Raw genomic sequence first — 15,453 nt, 5'->3', positions numbered from 1 at the left:
GGATCCCTCTCCTGTCAAATCTAAACTCTTTATGCTGTCCATCTCACAAGAAATATTTTCTTTTACAAAACTCAGACACTTAAAAAGTAAAACAAAAAACAACCAAAAAAACCCCACAAACCTCAGACACTGCAGTTTGGGGCTTATATACAAAAGTTTATTGAGACACAGGTTAGGCTCCAGGGATTTCTCTCCTGACCTCTTAATTTTACTCTTTGTAGATGCATCCTCGGGGAACTGTTCACAAAGAAGCCTATATTCCAAGCCAATCTGGAACTAGCTCAACTAGAACTGATCAGGTACAGCTGTGCATGCACTCTGAGTGCCCAGGTGTAATAGGTGATCTCATCTTCTGATTTCTAATACTTTTCAGTAATTCTACTAAATGAGTTTATACTCTTCAGGTCCAAGTAAGTGTCTCAGTCAGATTTACCACATACTTTGCCACGGTCTCTATATGTAAAGAAGTTGTAGTCCCCTTTTTTAGGTCTTACTAAAGGTCTTACTTTTTAGGTTCCCCCCCCTTTTAGACTTTTGAAATCTTTGCATTTTTTAAATAGGTTCTTCATATAAAAAGCATGCCATTTTCAGTATGGCTGTTTCATTCCTCGGTTAGATTAAGATCAAATTTATTCAGCAAACATTTATTGAGCCTGTTCTAAAATTCCTTTCTTTGTTACTTTAGGATTCAGAGATCTATGTAAGATAGGTCCTTGTCTTCAGAGAGCTCAGTTTAGTAAGCGATACAGCATGTAAACAGATAATTATAAAATAGAACCTATATTAGAGGATTTGGGGAAGGCATGGGGTTGGGATAGAATTTGGGTTTTTTTTATCAATAAGAATAAAGGAAAGAATACAACAGGCTAATGTAGGCTTTTTTAAAGGTGGTATATAATTCATCATTTGTTATGCATTAAATTCAGTTTTCCAACAAAATTTCTTAGGCTCCCCTCTGCCCATTCTCCCTATAAGAACATTACAGGACCAGCTTATCATTGAATAGAAGAAAATTGATAATGAAAACTTTTATGGAAGTTTAAAAACATGTTTTACAAAACCAAATGTATAGATCATTTTGGACTCTTTTGCCAGTATTTTCTCTTCACTATCTTGTGACCAGTTAGTTCTGTCCTATTCCTTCTGCCCTTAAAGCAGTGAGGTCAGGTTTTACCTTTTTGTATGCCATGTAATTTAATAGCTAAGATTCCACAGAAGTCAGGGAGTAATAATTTCTGCTTCTATAATCTTCACAATTCACAATGCTGACTCACTTCTTGTTCTGGCTTTTTGCTTTGTTTTCAGTCGACTCTGTGGTAGCCCTTGTCCAGCTGTGTGGCCTGATGTTATCAAGCTGCCCTACTTCAATACCATGAAACCGAAGAAGCAATATAGAAGGCGTCTACGAGAAGAATTCTCTTTGTGAGTTTGGCAGAAATGTGCATCTGGTTTCTGTGTTTAGGGGGTGTTTAGACTTGACTTTTGGCCTAGAGAGTTTGTGTTATCCCAACTTCTTATAGCAGCACAGCACAGGAAAACATTTTTTCTTTGAACATATGTGTATTTTATCATAGTGCTGTTGTAATTTTCTCTTAAGGCCTTTTATTTTTTTTAATTTAATTAATAACCACACCCAATATGGGGCTGGTACTCAGGACACTGAGATCAAGAGTTGCACGCTCTTCTGACTGAGCCAGCCAGGCTGGCTTTAGATGATAGAAAATCATTTTATTATGCACAATATGTAAATATTCTCCTAGTCCTTTTGATCTTCCCATGATAGAATGGAACTGCTGGCTCCATGTTTTCTACCTGTATTCTAGCATTGCATAAATCCTGTTTGGTAGCAAATCTGTTTGCTTGTTTAGCCAGCTTCTAGCTCCCTTTCCACAGTTTTACATGGAGCTGGAAATTCAGAGACCTTTGACACAAGGTTACAGGTTTAAGAACTCTGGGGTCATTGTGAACTTGTTCTTTCCACAGCATTCCCTCAGCAGCACTTGATTTACTGGACCACATGCTGACTCTAGATCCTAGCAAACGTTGCACAGCTGAACAGACTTTACAGAGTGACTTCCTTAAAGATGTTGAGCTCAGCAAAATGGATCCTCCAGAGTAAGTGCTGCTGGTCAAGTAGTGGCCCTAAACCTTCCACTAAGCCTCAGGAGTTGAGAAACTCAATATAATAATAGGTTTGTAGAAGGGACTGCAAATGGCTAAGTCCAGAATGGAGTGGTGCCCTTGAGTATTATGGTTGATAAGAGGTTTGTTTAATTGCTTTATGTTTTCCTTTTAAACAAGGAATAGATTCAGAAGTGATGTTTTTCTAATTTGACTCAAGCTGTCTTTTGTCCCTGCATATTGCCCTATACAAGCTCTTTGAAAGTATTCCTTCTAGTGTTTGCTCTTACCCATTTCATTTGCTCAAATCTCCTTCTGTGTTGACCATATACATCCCACACTTGTAAAGACAGTCCTAATTTTAAATAGTATGCATCACTGTCAGGTCACATAACCCTAATTTTAATGTTGAAAATAGGGTCTTTGACTGTGCCTCTCTCCGGTCAGCATCTTATTTATTTTCTGTATTCTGTAGGATCTTCTGAGGTTCTACGCTCAGTGTTTCACAATTGGCAGATAAAAAATCTTCTGTCATTGAATTTATCATTGACAATGTTATAGCTTTCATGTCAGAGTTTTTGTGTGTTTTTTCTTATATGAAGAAACTCTTTTTTAAAAAAATTATTAATGAGAGACAGAGAGAGTGAGAGAGAGAAGCAAAGACATAGGCAGAGGGAATGGCAGGCTCCCCGGGGGAAGCCTGATGCAGAACTCGATCCTGGAACTTCAGGATCACGCCTGGAGCAGAAGGCAGACCAGACTCTCAACCACTGAGCCACCCAGGCGTCCCAAGATACTGTATGTATCTTAGAGAAATATACAGTATTTATTTATTTTTAAAAATATTTTATTTTTATTTTATTTTTATTTTTTTTAAATTTATTTATGATAGTCACACAGAGAAAGAGAGAGAGGCAGAGACATAGGCAGAGGGAGAAGCAGGCCCCATGCACTGGGAGCCCGACGTGGGATTCGATCCTGGGTCTCCAGGATCGCGCCCTGGGCCAAAGGCAGGCGCTAAACCACTGTGCCACTCAGGGTTCCCGGGAGCTCTTATTATTATAGAGAGATTTTGGCTTGGGTAATCTTTATTATAATAAGATTTGAGTTGCCAGGACTCTTTACATTATTGAATATGAGGAAATCTGGAAATAGATGAAATATATTAAAATATACTAATAAACCCCACAAATGAAAATACCAAGTCATGGAAATTCAGTGTGTTGAAAGAAGGAAAGAATCCATTTTTTGGTCCTCACAGACCAAATAACATAAATTTATTTTACACAAATGTGATTTAATCATACTGTATTTCAGTGAATTTTTTTTTTTTTAAGAGAGAGATTTTATTTACTCATGAGAGACACAGAGAGGGAGATAGCAGAGACACAGGCAGAGGGAGAAGCAGGCTCCACGCAGGGAGCCCCATGTGGGACTCAATCTCGGATGCCAGGATCACACCCTGAGCTGAAGGCAGATGCTCCACTGCTGAGCCACCTAGGTGTCCCTCAGTGGACTTTTTGTAGTTGCTAATAAACCAATCATCTCTATCCTATTCCCAATTGAAACTTAACCAATAGGGCAGCCCAGGTGGCTCAGCGGTTTAGCGCCACCTTCAGCCCAGAGCCTGATCCTGGAACCCCGGGATCGAGTCCCACGTCGGTCTCCCTGCATGGAGCCTGCTTCTCCGTCTGCCTGTGTCTCTGCCCCTCTCTATCTCTGTCTCTCATGAATAAATAAATAAAATCTTTAAAAAAAAAAAAAGAAACAAGAAACTTAACCAATAAAGTTCTCCTTTATATTTGTTATGCAAAGCAAGAACATAGTAGGTATAGTAGGTATGTCTCTGATATTAGAAAGATCCTTATTTCTCACTACAGAAATCTCTTGGGCTTTTGGACTTTTATTTCCTCGGGCTACCATATGCCATGATCCCTTTTACACTGCTACTATTTATTAATATTTCTGGCTATTTTTATGTTATTCTTTCCGTTTCCCTCTGTTCTTTGCCTTTAATCTCTTGTTCCTCTATTCACTCACTATTGCAGTCCCACACACATTTCCCCTTTGCTTTGTCTTTTTGTAGCCTCCCCCACTGGCAGGATTGCCATGAATTATGGAGTAAGAAACGGCGACGACAGCGACAGAGTGGTGTTGTGATAGAAGAGCCACCTCCATCCAAATCCTCTCGGAAAGAAACTACCTCAGGGACAAGTGTTGAGCCTGTGAAGAACAGCAGCCCAGCACCACCTCAGCCTGCTCCTGTCAAGGCGGAGCCTGGGACTGGGGATGCAATAGGTCAGTTCTAGGATGGAGTTTTTGTGCTTTTATTAAGGTCATTTGGACAGGTTTTAATGGTCAAGTACAAGGATATGTGTGTGTGAGCTTTTAGCCACTGAAGCATTAATATTAATAAAAAGGTGTCCTGGGGATCCCTGGGTGGCTCAGTGGTTTGGCGCCTGCCTTCACCCCAGGGCATGATCCTGGGTCCCAGGATGAGTCCCGACCACATCGGGCTCCCTGCATGGGGCCTGCTTCTGCCTCTGCCTGTGTCTCCGCCTCTCTCTCTCTCTCTCTCTCTCTCTCTCTCTCTCGCTCGCTCACTCGCTTGCTCGCTCCCTCTCCCCCCCGCCATGAATAAATGAATAAAATCTTTTTAAAAAAAATAAAGAGGTGTCCTCATTGTGAGGAAAAGGAGCTAAACCAAATTTTGTATATGTGGTCTAAAAAGCCTACAATATAGATTATTGTCTTTTCAAGAAAGAATACCGTATCAATTAGATGTATAGCATAAATCAGTAAGTTAAGTAAGCCAAAATTTTTTTTTTTTTAAGTAAGCGAAATTTAAGGTTTGGTTACCCATGGTACATGTAATTTGGAGCCCTGTTTATGTTAGATTTGATAAGACGTTCTTAGAATCTAATCATTTAAATCACAATTGCTATTAAATGTAATTAGTTCTATAGAGGGCTATTTGATCTACATATATCCAGAACTGTGTAATAGTGAACTATTATAATAAAGTAGTTCTCCTGTGGTACCATCAGTTTTTCTGAACTACAGGTATTCTTTCCATGGTTCATTTACCCTTCCCCATCCACATACAACAGTGGTTTTTAACAGTGGCTGCACATTAGAATCATCTAAGAAGCTTGAAAAGTAAACACTCCTGAACAATTGCCAGATCTCTGAGGATGGAAACTGAGGCATCTGAATTTTACAATCTCTCCTAGTAATTCTGATGTACAATAAGGGTTGTAAGTCACTGGCCTTGAAGAATACAGATAAAATGAAATCACTTTTACTCACAGTACAGAGATATTTTAGTTTCTGTATTTCTAAGTGAATATACAATTTGTCATGACAATTTGAGGTATGAAAAATGAGATATTCAAATAAAATTTCCTTTTTTGAATATTGTTAAGTTGCTATTGCCAGTTGAAGGCCAAGGTCCTTACCCTGCCTCATTCTATCCTATTGGCTCCACTGTCTGTCCACAGGCCTCGGTGACATCACACAGCAGTTGAATCAAAGTGAATTGGCAGTGTTACTGAATCTGCTGCAGAGCCAGACCGACCTGAGCATCCCTCAAATGGCACAGCTGCTTAACATCCACTCCAACCCAGAGATGCAGCAGCAGCTGGAGGCCCTGAACCAATCCATCAGTGCCCTAACTGAAGCCACTTCCCAGCAGCAGGACTCAGAGCCCATGGCCCCAGAGGAGTCTTTGAAGGAGGCACCTCCTGCCCTAGTGGTCCAGCCTTCAGCAGAACAGACAACCTCTGAAGCTTCAAGCACACCAGCTGACATGCAGAATATGCTGGCAGTTCTTTTGAGTCAGCTGATGAAAACCCAGGAGCCAGCAGGCAGCCTGGAGGAAAACAACAGTGACAAGAACAGTGGGCCACAGGGGCCCCGAAGAACTCCCACAATGCCACAGGAGGAGGCAGCAGGTAAACAGACCGGTCATGAATCTCATTGAGCTCAGGTGCTGTTGATCCTCTTAAAAATCTCTTTAACATTTTCTTTTTCACATCAATGGCCTCAGTTTCAGTTTTCTGTAACCTAGCCTACAGGAGAACATAGCATCCAGTGATGTATTTCTTGCCCTGCCCAGCTTCTGTTTAAGTCTCACAGCTTCTCAAAGCACCTTTCATGTACTGATTGTTTTTCCATTTCCTGGGAGGTAGGTAAGTAAAGCCTCTGTGTTCTAATCCAAGAAAACGACAACCATTGCTAGTGATACACCTTGAACCACTGTGTGAATGGTGGCCACCTAGTATTGGCACTTGAAAATCTGCCTTCCAAATAAACCATCATCAGATTGTACAAATAATCAGCTTTACTCTAGTGTAGTGAATATTCGATACCAGTCTTACCTGAAGGATATAGCCAAGAAAACTCTAATAAAATGCCATTGTTAATCTCCTGAAGAGTAATTTGGAAATGTTTCTAAGTAGATAACTAACACCAACATTTCTTTTCACCAAAAATAATAGTATATGAATATAAACATGCTTTTTAAAAATCTGTGTTCCTAAAAGAGACAATTGAATTAGTAAGTGAGCATTACATAAAGAAAAATCTGAGAAATGGAAATATGTTATACCTTGATCTGGTATGACAACAGCACACAATTTTATTAGAGGAAAAAAAAGTGTAAATTTTCTAATTCTGATTCACATTCTATTTGCAAAATGCTTACTTACCTCAAAGTGTTTTCAACTTGGAAATTTTCGCTGTCCGTGAAGACCCCATGAATTGGGGAATGAGAAGAACCACAAGGGCTGATGAGGTACACTAACCTTCAACTTTAGATTGTCCTACATTCACACTTCATATGGGATGGTGCAGAAAGTATATGCCTTTTTTCTTCTGGTATACAAATATATAAGCTATTTTTCACATGCAAAGCTTTTTAAAACTGGAAGATAACGTAAATAAAATTAACCCCTTTACTTTACAGATGGGGAAACTGAAATCCAGGGAGTTTAAATAAGCCTACCTATGGTCCCAGTGCTGGAACCATATTATTCGCAGAGGCAGAGATAGGACTGTGTACTTTTCTTAATGTTTCTTTTTTTAACGTGTTTTTTAATTCACTTTGTTACTCTGTCATATTGATTCCAATTGCTTTTAAGGGATTCTAGGACATGGAATAACAGAGAAAGCTAATCTAGAATTAAAGCAGGCCTCTTTGTGTATCTCTCATACCTTCCTTCTCCTCCCTACACCAGCAGAAAAATGTAACTATAACCAAAATACCTGGAGTCATTCGAATTAAATAGTATTGTGATTGAAAGAAATTCACCCAATAATTGAACCAACAAGCTATGAGCCAAATGGTGAGATTGAACTAAAATTAAGGCCTGGCCTGTGACCAGAAATTGCTAGATTTACTTTTCAAAGGGAGTAAAAATACCACTCCTAATTATTAGTCACCCTTTGATTATCCAGTTATCTCTGTCTCTGCTATGTTTGTTCCTCCCCTGCTGCCTCTTTTTTGGTCATTTTACTGTTCATTAGCACTTCCACCAGAGGGCAGACTGAGTAAGCCAGAGAAGGTGAAAATCTATCACTGGCTATGTTTCACTACTCTTTACTTGTCTGAGGAAAGGATTATGATTGAAATCTAATGAGTCATTTGAAGTTTTTAAGTTATTTGTACATTTCATTAATACCTCCCTCCATTAGTACAGACTATTAAGAATTGCCAATATTGTTAACATTAAATCTTAAAATAGTATGACTTCTGAAATGTGATCTTTATTTTTAACTCCTATAAGAAGTTTTATTTAATAGTTGTTTACAATCTGTGTGCTTTTCTACTTTGAGGTAGTTTTCATCCTCTCCTACATGTGAACTTGAACTCAACAATTAGTTCTACTGAAACACAGCTGGACTATTTATATAAAAGACAAAGTTTATGAAAAGTAGTAGAGCTGGAAGAATAAATTTAGCTTTGCTCACTTTTGCAGTTAGGCATTTTTAAAGTTGTTTGCCATTGGTATTAAAAAAAAAAAACAAACTAGTGTTTCATGTGTAGTCCAAAAATACTTTTAAATATAATTGGTACTGAGATATTGGTAGCCCAACACTCTGAAATCTGTAGATGTTTGTGGTCCAATTAGCTCTCCTTTTTCAGTATGTCTTTTTTTCGATTGTAAGTTTTCTATAGCTAATTTTTTGTCCTTAAATTCATTTTTACCTACCACCTAGTCAACCAACCAACTAGTCAGCAAGCAACTTGGGTGGGTACTATATACAGGGTGACCAACTCATCTCTGTACTATCCTGGTTTTAAAACTGAAAGTCAGCAACCCGAGAACCTGCTCAGTCCCAGGCAAATTGGGACTGTTGGCCACCCTACTTGTATGTTACATACAGCACCTGACCTCATCCTTCCAGGGCACAACGTTACAATACTGTGTTTTCAGAGTACTTTCATCTGCATGTTAAGTGAATGCATACTTTACTAATTGTCTTTGCAAAATATAATTGTGATAAATATGCTACCAAAATACTTTATAACTAAAAAACTATTTTCGGCTTGTCTGAGTAATGACTTTTATATCACTAGCTCAGATAATAAAGAATTGATTATATGGACATTTAAAAATATTCCATAGGGAACAGGAAAATCAGTCATTTGGAAGATATCCCAAAACATTAAACCTTTTCTTCAGCAGGGTGACTGCCAACTCTTTAAAAATCACTGTTCTGATTGTACTTGGTTTTGTATGTCCTCAAACTCACACCATTTTACATCTCTACTCTCCGGCCTTGGCAGGAGTTATCGGACAATGATTGCCATGCTTGGGCAAATTTAGCCAGCAGTTGGGTGGGGGTTGGGGGTGGGAATATGGGGAGTAGTTCAAGAAAGACAAAGATCTTTGGAAGACAGTGTAGTGTATAAGTTCAATACATTTCTAAATACTCAGTTCTTGTCACGGTCTCCAAGATAAACAGATGTTTATCAACAGCCCATTCATTTTGCATGACATTAGTAATTTTTTTCATAGCATGGAAAAAATGAAGGAGGTTGGGAAACAAAATGGAAAATTATGATAATTAGTCTTTATAATTACTGTAACATAGGAAGCTGAACGACAGAATGGTGGTTAATATCCCTTTCTTCAGAATGTGGTTATGGGAAGAGGGAACTAAAGTTTGGAGAAGCAAGTGTGTATTTATACATGATGGTAATGAAAGGTTTTTACTTAATTTCATTTCTCCTGTATATTCTTTAAGTTCTATTTTAGGTGTTAACCGTATATCATTAAAATGTTCTGTAAAATGTATTAGCTAAGTCTATGCAAGGTCTCCTATTGTACAGCAAGATTATGTGCTAGAAATGTGACCACAACATGTGTATTATTTCCTCTCATCTTCCTTCTTTCTATTTTATTTTCATTAATATTTTGATCCAACAGCAAAAAGGGGCAGGGAGGCTGCCAGCAGCCTACATATTAGAACAGTTCCTTAAGGAAGGAAATGGAGGAAATCTCAGACAAAAATCAGGACAATCATTTGAAACATGATCTTTTTTACACCAGCTGTTAGATTCAGAATGCAACTGTTTTATTTTAATCACTTGATTTTATTTATAAATTGCAATTTCCTGGTCCCAAGATTTTATTCTTTATATATATATTTGGTTACTTGTATTGACATTTGTTTATGTTGGGCAGTGTGTGTGTGTGTGTGTGTGTGTGTGTGTGTGTTTATAATCACATGTGATTTTTAAGATGGTGTTTAAAAGAAGTAACCCTTCCACAGCATGTCCTCCTCACATTCTTCCACCAGAGAAGAGGCCCCCTGAGCCCCCCGGACCTCCACCGCCGCCACCTCCACCCCCTCTGGTTGAAGGCGATCTTTCCAGCGCCCCCCAGGAGTTGAACCCAGCCGTGACAGCCGCCTTGCTGCAACTTTTATCCCAGCCTGAAGCAGAGCCTCCTGGCCACCTGCCACATGAGCACCAGGCCTTGAGACCAATGGAATACTCCACCCGACCCCATCCCAACAGGACTTACGGAAACACTGATGGGCCTGAAACAGGGTTCAGTGCCACTGACACTGATGAACGCAACTCTGGTCCAGCTTTGACAGAATCCTTGACCCAGACCCTGGTGAAGAACAGGACCTTCTCAGGCTCTGTGAGCCACCTTGGGGAGTCCAGCAGTTACCAGGGCACAGGGTCAGTGCAGTTCCCAGGGGACCAGGACCTCCGTTTTGCCAGGGTCCCCTTGCCATTACACTCAGTGGTCGGGCAACCATTCCTGAAAGCTGAAGGAAGCAGCAACTCTGTAGTACATGCAGAGACCAAATTGCAGAACTATGGGGAGCTGGGGCCAGGAACCACTGGGGCCAGTAGTTCAGGAGCAGGCCTTAACTGGGGGGGCCCAGCTCAGTCTTCTGCTTATGGAAAGCTCTATCGGGGGCCTACAAGAGTCCCGCCAAGAGGGGGAAGAGGGAGAGGAGTTCCTTACTAACCCAGAGACTTCAATGTCCTGAAAAATTCCTTCCCTATTCATCCTTCCATCCAGTCCTCTGAAATATTAATGAAATCATTTGCCAGAGCAAGGTAATCATCTGCATTTGGCCTCTGCAAAGCTGTCTGTTGTATTCCTTGCTCACTTGCTACTAGCAGGCGACTTATAAAATAATGGTGTTGGCACCAGTTCCCCCTGGATGGGCTACAACTAGAACAATTACTTCAACTCTACCTAGTAGTTATAAGTAGAGAATGTGGAGAGGGTCATTAAATTGAAAAGTAAATGTATTAGTTCATTTGCCTGCACTTCTTGAGCAGAAGAAAAGGAGAACAGTTTCAATTTTGAGATGGCTCAGGAGAGGCTCTCTTTAGGTTTTTAAATTTTGGGGATTTTTTTAATGATTTCTTTTGAATTTTGTTTTTTGTTTTTTTGTTTTGTTTTCCTTTAAAGATAATAGTGTTCACAAAATTTGAGCTACTCTTAGGCTTTTGCTGTAAGGGAAACAGAGATCCTGGCTGATTTAAATAAATGTTTCCTTCCTCTCCACCATCTCACAATTTTGCTTTCAAGTGAACTCTTTTTTTCCCCCATTGAGCATCTTGAACATCCCTTTTTTCCAAATAAATTACTCACTCTTAAAATTTGCTCTGCTTTGACAAAGACATGCCCCTCTCCCTGCACATGAAGCAGGTTGTAGAAAGAGGCGCTCTTGGGCATGTAGGTAGATTTACCCCATCTCATCCCTTTTCTATCCCTTCTTTATAGAGTTTCTCATTCTCTCTCTCTCTCTCTCTCTCTCTCTCTCTCTCTCTCTCCCGCTCCATCTCTCTCTCTCTCTCTCTCTCTCTCTCTCTCTCTCTCTCTCTCTCTCTCTGTCTCGAGGCATTTGTTTGGAAAAAATTAATCGTTGAGATGCCCAAGAACCTGGGATAATTCTTTACTTTTTTTTGAAATAAAGGAAAGGAAATTCAAACTCCTATATTGTTCTCTGTAACTTTTCAATTCTAAAATGTTTTTGTTTTTTTAAAACCATATTCTGATGGTGAAGTTGTTTCATAAATGCAGACAGCCTAGGACATTGCTGTTGAGCTGGGGTTAGAGATGATGCCTCCATAATTAGAGGGCTAGTAAGAGCAGTTAGCATACTGTTTACACATATATTTTTATGTAAAAAAAAAAAACTTTGAAACAGAGGATTGTATTATTGTCAAAGAGAAAAGAAATACATCCTGAAAATACATGGAAATGTAAGTTAGTTTAGGGTGCATATTTTTCTGAAGATCTATTCAATATGAGACCTTTTTTAAAAAATAATTTTAAAAGAACAGACCATGAGAAAGAACAGTATTGACATATACACATCTCAGCATGTATATCCTGCTAGTTCTTTTAGGGAGTTTCCTCTAGAGAGATTTGATTTTGGTTTTGTTTTTGGTAAAAGGGGTTAAATTATGACTTCATGGCAAGAATTTTGCCTTATTATATAAGCAGGAAATGGAAAAGGGAAGGGCTTTCAGGGTGGGATAACTTGGGAGGCTTTTCATTCTGGCTTCCATTTCTATGTGAATACCAGCATATAATGTGTTTTAAAAACATACACATTCATATAAATTATCTGCACAGACTTAGACCTTTGTGAAACGTAGATTAGGGCCCTTTTACAGAGAAAAGGCAAACATGCTTCAGCATCTTGGAGGATAGTTTTCAGAACTCAAGTGAAGTTTCATGTTTCAATGCCAAGTTCTTATATTAAAAAATAAAAACTACTTGTAAGAGAAAGGTGCACTAATAAAAAAAAAAAAGAACTTTAAAGAAATGAAGAATCCTCTTCAGATACTTAACATGAAGACTATTTTTCCCTGTTTACTGAAATAGGCAGATATCCGGTGTGTGTATTTCTTTATTATTCTCTGGGTTTTGGTCTGGCCTTGCCCTCATGGGCAAACATTAGAGGAAGAACCTTCTAGCCATTTTGGCATTGATGGCTTTTTATACCAGTATGTCCAATTAGATTTGCTAGGCTCACTGACATGCTATTGGAAAATTCCATTAAAGTTCATCTGAACCTTTGTCTGTTGACTTCTTAGTCCTCAGACATGGGCCTTTGTATTTTAGAATATTTGAATTTGAGGCATTGGGCCCTGATGATTAAAGACCTTAAGCCTGGGATACTTTCAAATTACCTATCCAGTAAAAATAATTGGTCTCCCATCAACTATAAATAAAATTCACTCTATATTTTAATTGCATTTTGGTTATCAGCAGTCATCAATAATGTTTTTCCTTCCCCCTTCCCACCCCTTATTTTTAATTATGCCAAATATTCTAAGTAATATACTAAGTCTCCATTCCCCCATCCCTACTACTAGGGAAGGGGGTGAGTGTATGTATGGGTGTGTGTATGTGTGTGTGTGTGTGTGTATGATCCCATCTCACTCCCTACCCCCTTTTGGGGAGTCTAGCCTTTACAAGAAAAAAGTTTGGTAACTTTGATTATTTTAAAACCAGAGGAAAAAAGAAACTCAAATAACCTGGAATCTGTGTGGAGGAAGAAAAGGTATTTGTTAATTTTTCAACTATGTTATCTATAAATGTGATAGAAGTAAAGTTTTGACAACTTCAACTTGACTGTTAGAAAATTTCAAACTGAATTATATTCAAAAGCAGTTTTTGTTTTGTTTTAGTTACTGTACCACGGGAGGTAATAAGTCCATTAAATACATTATTTTGAACAGATGAAAAAATCTGATTCTGTTCATGAATGAGAGGCAAAACTAGTTTGGCCATGATCATTTTTGTGGTTTTGAAAACAATTTTGTTTGACCCAGTTTCCTTAGTTTTTTCTTCAACTGTCCATAGTAGTGATAAAATGACATCAATCTATACTTTTAAAAGCAGGGCAGTAGCACAAATTTGTAAGTAGGACTTTTTTTGTTAACTTATGCCATAGACATCACCCAGCCACTTGTGTGTGTGTGTGTATGTGTAATATGCATATATAGTTACAGTACTAAAATGGTTACCAGCAGGTTTTGAGAGAGAATGCTGCAACAGAAAAGTGTCAGTTGCCACCTCATTCTCCCTGATTTAGGTTCCTGACACTGTATTCCTTCTCTCTCTTGTTTTTGCCCCACATCGGGTGTACTTTGTCTATGTACAGATATTTTGTAATATATTAAATTTTTTCTTTCAGTTTATAAAAATGGAAAGTGGAGATTGGAAAATTAAATATTTCCTGTTACTATACCACTTTTGCTCCATTGCATTTACTTCTTTACCTGTAGCCTCTGAGCAAATCTAATAGTGTGTAAAAGGCTTTTTCCTCCACTTTATCTTAAGAATTATTTGTCTCAGATTCTCTGTAGTCTCATAAAATATATTTAAAAAAAAAAGTTCTCAGGGTTTGAAGAGGTGCTTCAGAACACTAGACTAGGAACTAGAGAAACAAAAACGTTGGGGAAACCGTAAGGTAACTCTTTTTTTAAGTAGAAATAGTTACACAAATGATGGTGCCAAGCCATCAAAAGAGTTGAGCCTCATGTACCCCAACTCCTGAAAGGAGAGGTAAGTGGGTTTGGGCTCAACTTGGCAATGAAAATTGGTAAGAGGCTCTTTAAACCAAAGAATAGTCTCAAAAATAACCACCCCCGCCCCCACCTGTTCTTATGTTACCATGAGTAGGGTAGGCAAGGAGATTAAGATTAGTCTTCTAGCTGTTGAGATTTCCTCATCTGTTACTAAGCCAGGAAATGAGTCAAAGTTGTTTTTAAGGGTAAAAATCCTATTATCTTCAAAATCTTTCCTATTTTCACCTGAGGAGAGAATTTTATTCCCTTTTCTTTCATGGTTTAGAACACTGAGAACTAAATTTTCCCTTGGGTCTGCTGCAGTCCTGCTAGTTATAAGTAGACAGCAGATAAAGCCCATTAGAAGACAGAAAGGAAGTAGGAAAGGAAGGAAGATAGGTTATCAGGAAGTTGGTGGTGGGGTGAGCAGTCATACAGGTTAAAGGGTACACCAGAACAAGGAAATTAGGAAGATAAATTCAAATACTGGTGGTGAGGGTTGCTGACCTGTTTTTGACTCCCCAAAGTTTATGATGGTTCCTTACCTGTGGGCTGTCTTTACCCAGAAGGAAAATGGAGAGCTCAAGATTGTTCCAATTCCTGGAATCCTGTATTCCTGGTTAGCCTCCAGAGAAAAAGAATTTGGTTTTGGGCCTTATATACTGCAGGTTCATGCCTAGGAGTGTGAACTTCAACCTACTATAGAATATTGTTTCCACTTCATAGGAGTGGCTTCTTTTTCATTCTGGGCCTAAAAGCTGAGGACCTAACTTAACTAACATGGACTTTTTTCTCACAGCCTAGACTATTTCTAATTAGAAACCATGCTGCTTCAATATCTACATTTCTTAAGCACTCTTTTTAAGATACCAGACAGGTATCCTTAACTGTATGGTAAAGTTAATGCCTCAAGGTTTAACAGTTAATTCTCTTTGTGCTGGGATTTCTTTTGTTATTAAAGATTGCCCCATAGTTTGACTGTGTTTCAGGTATGGAGTTACTTTTCTGTTCACAACTTAGTCATCCTGAAGGGCTAGGTGGAAAGGAGGAAGTGGGGAGTTCCTCAAGTGAGTAAATATTCTACCATTCCAAGGGAGTGGTGGAACTGCTAATAAGTCTTTTGGTTGTCCTGAGAGGCAAGGTGAGCATTTCTGGACACGTTGTTTAATTTTACTGTCCAGGTGTGGCATTTATCCTCTGTAGAAATACTTTTAATGTTCCTGTAACTTTAAGAATACTCTCAAGTGAAAATTTACGCCAAGCTAGGGTTG

The 15,453-nt window shown here is 38.7% G+C and overlaps 1 protein-coding gene across 13 annotated transcripts in view; it reads left to right on the top strand.

Annotated features, from left to right (window-relative positions):
- Nucleotides 1-15,453, top strand: part of CDK12 (cyclin dependent kinase 12) — a 79,463-nt gene that overhangs the window by 39,124 nt on the left and 24,886 nt on the right. For 9 of the 13 annotated variants that reach the window (XR_008663434.1, XR_008663429.1, XR_008663432.1 and 6 more), the window contains exons 9-14: nucleotides 222-299; nucleotides 1,306-1,422; nucleotides 1,984-2,115; nucleotides 4,208-4,419; nucleotides 5,622-6,074; nucleotides 9,901-10,318. Coding sequence is in view for 2 of the 13 variants with exons in the window: in XM_055317752.1 (XP_055173727.1) it covers nucleotides 222-299; nucleotides 1,306-1,422; nucleotides 1,984-2,115; nucleotides 4,208-4,419; nucleotides 5,622-6,074; nucleotides 9,901-10,613 (1,705 nt within the window). In the remaining 11 variants the exon portion in view is untranslated. Of the gene's footprint in view, nucleotides 1-221; nucleotides 300-1,305; nucleotides 1,423-1,983; nucleotides 2,116-4,207; nucleotides 4,420-5,621; nucleotides 6,075-9,900; nucleotides 13,863-15,453 lie in introns of those variants that run through there. The other 4 variants (XR_008663438.1, XR_008663436.1, XM_055317758.1 and 1 more) reach the window with 3 other exon arrangements.

The sequence above is a fragment of the Nyctereutes procyonoides genome, unplaced genomic scaffold (assembly GCF_905146905.1).
Source record: "Nyctereutes procyonoides isolate TBG_1078 unplaced genomic scaffold, NYPRO_anot_genome, whole genome shotgun sequence".
In the NCBI taxonomy this organism is placed as follows: Eukaryota; Metazoa; Chordata; class Mammalia; order Carnivora; family Canidae; genus Nyctereutes; species Nyctereutes procyonoides.
The sequence above is the reverse complement of the archived record's forward strand: the minus strand, read 5'-3'. Positions and strand labels throughout refer to the sequence as shown.